General features: G+C 43.9%; 1 protein-coding gene across 3 annotated transcripts in view; it reads left to right on the top strand.

Annotated features, from left to right (window-relative positions):
- Positions 1-2,826: 2,826 nt before the first annotated feature.
- The window catches only part of LOC135496367 (cytoplasmic dynein 1 light intermediate chain 2-like), a 36,023-nt gene continuing 32,404 nt past the window's right edge, over positions 2,827-6,445 (top strand). For all 3 annotated transcript variants that reach the window (XM_064785658.1, XM_064785657.1, XM_064785659.1), the window contains exons 1-3: positions 2,827-2,911; positions 3,905-3,978; positions 4,598-4,714. In XM_064785658.1, the coding sequence (XP_064641728.1) occupies positions 2,832-2,911; positions 3,905-3,978; positions 4,598-4,714 (271 nt within the window). In that variant the 5' untranslated portion in view covers positions 2,827-2,831. The remainder of the gene's footprint in view (positions 2,912-3,904; positions 3,979-4,597; positions 4,715-6,445) is intronic.

The raw sequence follows: 6,445 nt of genomic DNA, 5'->3' as shown, positions 1-6,445 counted from the left end.
TGTCGCTAACCTTAAAGTAAATGACGAAATGTCAGTACCACACCAAATAGCCAGAGACCGCAGAGGCGACAACATAGTTCAACTTCTTTTGGTCTTCGTTTGTTGAACAACATTCGTTGTAGCAGTTTAGAATCAATGCTTTCTCGGACGTGCAGAATGCCAGTTGATCCAAAACAGGCTTCTTTTCGGTGATAGTTGGTTCCAATTGAAAGGTCCTAGTGTCACGGGACAAAGGATTTCATTATGCACTGTTAATCATTGAGGTATTGTCGGTCATCGTCTGTAAAGAGCAAGTCACCACCGTCACCTTATAGAGAAACCACACTGACACCTTTTTCCAGGGCGGGAGGGGGGCGACTTCAACTGCTACGCCGGGCAAGGAAACTCCTTGTTCACTTATAGGAAATGCTAAACCGTCATTTACCTAAAACACAATGGACTTCGTCCTGGTCCCAAGGCAGCAAAAACATTTGAGATTTAGTCTCAATATTGATCACACGGTGCCTGCGTCCCTCCAACTCCCAATAGATTATCTCCCGGGGGTCGCTCTCGACGTGGAGCACCAACTTGGTCTCCTGCTGCGTCTTCTCGGGGAGAGACACCTTGACCGCCCACCACCCATTAAAACATTTCGTCATAGTTCTCGGGGTGATCCATTTTCCGAGCTCCTCCGAAGAGCCCAAAATTCCGACCTTGGCGCCTTCGTAGTCCAACCGGTAGTGTGTGAGGAAGGTCACCTCTACTTCTCCTGGAGCCGGGGAGGTGATAGGTACTAACTCACGAATGTCCTCATTCACAAACTGTCTTTCGTTGCAGTACTTATCAAGGAGGCCTGTAAAAAGGTGGTTGTGACAACAAAGACATTTGATATCATATTTCTCAAAGCTGATAACAAGGCGAATAAATTGCAACAAGTATCCGCAGCACGTTGTACCCCACAAACGATCGCTGCGGCCTGCGACATTCATGACTGCATAAGGCAATAAAAAGATCGCTTATCTGCGGGTAAAACTGGTCGGGTTGTTGTACTGCAGCTCGCAGGAGCGATGACCGACTATGATTTTGTCGCAGGCTGGGCACCTGCGATGATCCCAGCCATAACAGAGATTTCTGTAACATATTATGCCGGTCGCTGCAACAAGATCTCTCGTTTGCGGGACAGTAAGGCCTACAGTCGGCGATGAAATTCGTCCCTATACAACTGTCTTCGTCCAGTGTGGACTTGGTCAACGGGCGTTTTTAATCAAAGGATGTGACAATAATCTATTCTTTAAGGCACTATGCTCGATCAGTGACGTTTTTCAGCAAAAGGAGCTTGAGGCTAGGTTCACCGGCCGGAAGGCTGTTGATCATGACACCCTTCTGGTTTGGTTGTGGCAGGCCTGGGTGTAGACGGACACATTCCTTTCGTCTTCAAACAATGAACGCATGCTCAATTTAGGAGTATGTCCGCGGTTGGCCTAATAATTTAGGTTGCAACTACAAAATCGTCGATGCGAATTATTGTAATCAAATGGCTCCAAACCCGGTGTAAAAGTAGAAAGTGTCCCCTCTGGAAAAAGTGTCCGGGCCTATTGTATTCTGACATATTATGGCATATGGCTCATAGAGGCCATGACCGTCAATAGCTCAGCGCATAATAGAATCCTTTGTTCCCGGTCATTTTGTCCTAGGACATTTTAAACTTCTACACCGGCCCTAAACAGTCTGAACATTTTATTTTGCTGACGCCAGTGACTTAACAGCTACCTACCCTCCGATTCCACCATTCCTAACGTAAGGATTCGCGACCTCAGATGCGAGGACAACCAATGCGGGCTGAAATAAGACGGACCTTCTCCTATCCGGACGGTCCGACCTCCCGGACCCCAAAAGTACAGACTGTCCGTGATCTTTCTTGCAGTAACAAATTGAAAAAGGCCTCAGTTGTGGAATGGTTGCCGAGGGCATGAGTGGTTACTAACGTCAACTGGAGTTGTGACGTCATTGCGGTATACGTCCCGGGGGACGAAGAATCACGCCGGCTGTTCAAAAAAAGGGATTGTCACTGATCACTTTAATACGCTGGCTTTAAACTTAATTTGGCGTTAAGTCTAATAGAGTTAACAGAAGATGATAACGCCAACGTTAAGTTAGCGTCAAACGTTGGTGAAAAATTCTGTTTTGAACAACCACGCCCATGGAGGCCGTGTCACAACCACATTGGCGGCCAGTTTTAGATAAGCCGGATAAAGTTAGGAAGCGGTGATTATAATTCCACCGATACCCATATAATATATAGACATCCGTTATAAGCTACTTCTATTCCTTGTCGGGGGGGGGGGGGGGGGGGGGGCTTGGCACTGGACTGGACAGGACTGGAGCACACTGAGGACAATAAATGATGGGCGTGGCCCAACAAATAGGAAATTAAAGGGTAAAAATAACTGTTACAAAAATCATCATGGCGATTTATTCAGTTCTAAATTAATGAAATGATGTAGTTTATGTCATCGTCAGACCACGGGCGTAAGCTAGTTAATTGCGAATGATGACAGACTCACTTTAGATAGTGAGCTGTAGCGTTGGGAGTTGGTTATTGTTCCACTACTGTAAAATTGAGCAGGGGCCGTTGCGACTGGTATTGTGAAGGCTACGGATTGTGATCTGGCATGTTCGAAGTTAATAAAATGAATGGGTTTGTATATTTAGCGATGACTCATTCACTTTTAATGATACCTCCACGTGGAGTTTATGATATAAATAAAGGAATACTTCACCTCATTATTATTCATGAGGTCACGGCGCCTGGCGAAAATGATGACTATCCGGGTACTTTCCTGTAAACCAAGATGGCGCCCATCGGCGACAGGGATAGACAGGGCAGTGTCATCGACGAAAATACAGAAGATGAGGAGGGACAAAATCTTTGGTAATTTGCATTTAAAAGCCTTACTAGTCAAGGAACATTACTGCCAAGTCTCGTCCAAATCCGCGATCTGTGTGCTGAGTGGTCAGTCAAAATGTCTGACAGGATGCGAATCCCTCGCTCAAAATCTGGCATCCAGTCTGGGAGTTTGCATGCATTTCCTGTACAATGCACTACGAATACACTACCATCATTACTGACATAAAATTGCCTTTTTGCCTTGGCTTGCTGACTGCCATGGCACGTGCCTTTAGGGCCCATATAAGTAGTAGAAGTCTAGCTAAGACGACATCAATAAACAAATTGGCCAACCTACCAGTAGTTTTCGGTCGGGTGCGGTTTGTTGTTGTTGTGGACGATCCACGGTCGATGTTGATGATGATGATGCGGATGGTGCAGCCCAAGTTCACGGACGGATTCAACGAAGTTTGTTTTGGCTCAGATTAATCATGCGTTTTGATTGAAACGAAAGAAGGAGCCAGGATCACATTGTCCGAAGTATCGACGAATTTGAAGAAGGTTGTTTTGGCACTGACCAGTCATGCGTTTCACCTTGAACAAAGGATCGCCTTGTCTCTAGGCATTGTCCGAAGTTGGCTTAGGCCTTCTGACGTGTACTGAGTGTGCACATTTGATTTGTTTTGGCACTGATTCGTCTTCTTCGAATGCGTCTATTGACCTAGTCCTAGTCCTAAGACTCTGACTCTCAGTGTACGCAGGTATTTGACTCTCGTTTATCGTTGTTGAAAGTGAAACTGCCCATTAATCTAAAGGACGTACGTCATCAACTTGGATGAGGTTTTTTGTCTCCCGGTGTCACTTTCAATGTGAAGAACAAGGCTTAAACTAGTTTGCAGGCCTACATGTATTTAATGTATGTTGGACTGCAAACTTGATAAACAGGTTCACCGAAGTTTGTTGGGTTCAAAGTGTTTAATGGTTGTTCGAAATACATGATAATTATACCAATGTCTAAAAATTTTCATTGTGTTTCAGGGCTTCTATTCTTAGTGAAGTTCAATCCAGTTCCAGTTCTAAACTGCCTTCATGCAAGTCAGTTTTAGTTTTAGGTAGGTCTGCCTCAACGATAACATGCATAAAAGTTATAAGAAGAGTTAGTGTGTGTAATTAATTTGGTTCGTTTCATTTCGACAGTCATAATCATGTAACATGTTCTCCACAAGGTTATTTGTCAGGGTGGCCCACCCTACCTTTGATGAGCCACCCTACATTGCCCTAGAACTTTGTACAGGGTTCCTATAGGGCCACCCTACCTCAAATTGCTGGCCACCCTACATTGTGTTGCACACTGGTAAAATGTCATGAAAATCAAGGGTATCACCCTACCTTGAGAAAACCCTGTGGAGAACACTGACATTGCATCATATCCTCCCTGCAGTGTTACACTCTGTAAATGGCCAAGTGACTTACACCTTATACATGGAATACTTATCACATTCTGATCCAATTCTAATAAACGGAGTTTAATTAACAAATTCAGACGTGATCTTCGCAGATGTGGGGGGTTCCCACATTCGCACTTGCATCCTTTCTTTTATGTACAGTGATCTACATGTACTATCAACTCCTGGACCTGGGGACCATACTTCAGTATAGTAGTATTGTAAGTTGCTTATTATTTTCCTTCCCTGCCGTGTGGTGTTTAAAATGTCCCCGCTACATTTTCAGGTGATAATGAATGCGGTAAAACCACGCTAGTAGCCAAGCTCCAGGGCGCAGATGACCCAAAGAAAGGTTCCGGCTTGGAATATAACTATTTAGACGTCAAAGACGAATACAGAGATGGTGAGTATAAGATAGTATAAACAACTCATTTTCAAGGATGAATGAAAACAACGATAAAAAGTGTGGGAAAGGGGTCACGAGGGTCTAGATTGCATCACAGTGCATGTCTTGGCCTTCATCCGTCTTCCCCAAAACTCTCAAGAAGCCCTGCAAGAGAGATTGATCATATCTTGACTGGATCAATTGCTTATGCACACCTGCCGTCTTTGGTCTAAACATCTTCGACTAACCAGTCACCAGGCCAGTGATACTTACCCACTACCCAACTTATTTTCAAGCATTACTCGGAGAGTACACCGTCTCCTATAATGGACTATAGTGGCAAAAATGCTGGAGTGCCATCTCATTTAGGAAGTAATGGCTTCGTCTCTTGTCTCTGTGTCCTTGAGCAAGGTGCTTAACTCCACATTGCTCCATCCTTCAAATCAATGAATTGATACAACCAATGTTCCTTGTACCTTACTTGTGCCTCTGCCAGGGCAGACGAAAGACCCAATGCCATGGGACAACAGCTTTGGCATCTTTCCCATGGCCAAAGATGACGAAGGGACCACACACAGACATAATAAACCTAAATGGCGCCTAATCATAGATTTGATGGATTTGCCAATCCTGACAGGCATGACGTACAGAAGCACTCAAGTCATAGTCATACTACAATTGTATATGCAGTACTAGAACCTCTCTATTAAGGACACCCTCGGGACTGACAAGTGTTGTCCTTAATAGAGAGGTGTCCGGATTAGAGGTAAAATTGATTGGAAACAACCAATTTGGGACCAAAACTAGTGTCCTTAATAGAGAGGTTGTCCTTGATAGAGAGGTGTCCGCTAAGGGAGGTTCCACTGTACATGTTTTATGGACAGAGTCTGAACAAATGTTGCCTCTTGTCACAAGATACACTTTTGTTCGCTACGAAAGAATCTCTTGTTGGCTACAAAAGAGTGCCAACCATCATTGATTTGTTGACAATTGCAGTGGTTTGATCAGGAAGTTGAACCTCAGTCTCTCACTGCCTGAAGATATCGATACAAGTACTAGACTATAAAGTGTTTGAGTTCTGCCTGATGCTTGGAATAACACTCAACCACAAGAAACCTGTTCGTTGGTGCAGAGTATGTCAAATGACATTTTTATCTTGAAGTTCAGTTAGAAATACTGCTTTCACGACTTCGATTGGCAGAAGTTGGAACAAATTTCCAGCGATGTATCAAGTCTAAGCGCGCATGAATGGCTACTTCAGCAAAGTCTCTGGTAATGCGAATGTCTAGCCGGATACAAAATCTGATAATTTCGTTCCAAAATCTGCCAGTTTTGGCACTGGTTTGAAATGCTCAAGAGTATTGGTGCGTAATAAAAGATCTAGTTTACCAAAGTGTAGGGTAGTTGTTGGTGCTGGTGGATATTTTAGAATTTATTATTATCTGTAGATCCTCAGACATTTTTTTTTTCTTATTCACCAGCCGTCGAAATTTGCTTGATCAGTCATGTTTGGGTCTTGCAAATTCCCCATGGGCAATTACTAAAATACTAGTACTTACACAATCATAACACTTTATACAATCACAAATAATCTTTTGTGCTCTCCAGATAGTTTTCTTTTCATTCTGACCTATATAGGTAGATGAATCAGTGTGTACATGCGTTCTGTGTAGCAGTGTGGTATGGAGTTGCAGTGGACTAGTTGCGAGGACTCTCGACTGATGGTAGAAAGGTCCCTGGTTCGAACCC

The sequence above is a fragment of the Lineus longissimus genome, chromosome 11, assembly GCF_910592395.1.
Source record: "Lineus longissimus chromosome 11, tnLinLong1.2, whole genome shotgun sequence".
In the NCBI taxonomy this organism is placed as follows: Eukaryota; Metazoa; Nemertea; class Pilidiophora; order Heteronemertea; family Lineidae; genus Lineus; species Lineus longissimus.
Note: the sequence above shows the minus strand (reverse complement) of the source record. Positions and strands in the feature narration are given on the sequence as shown.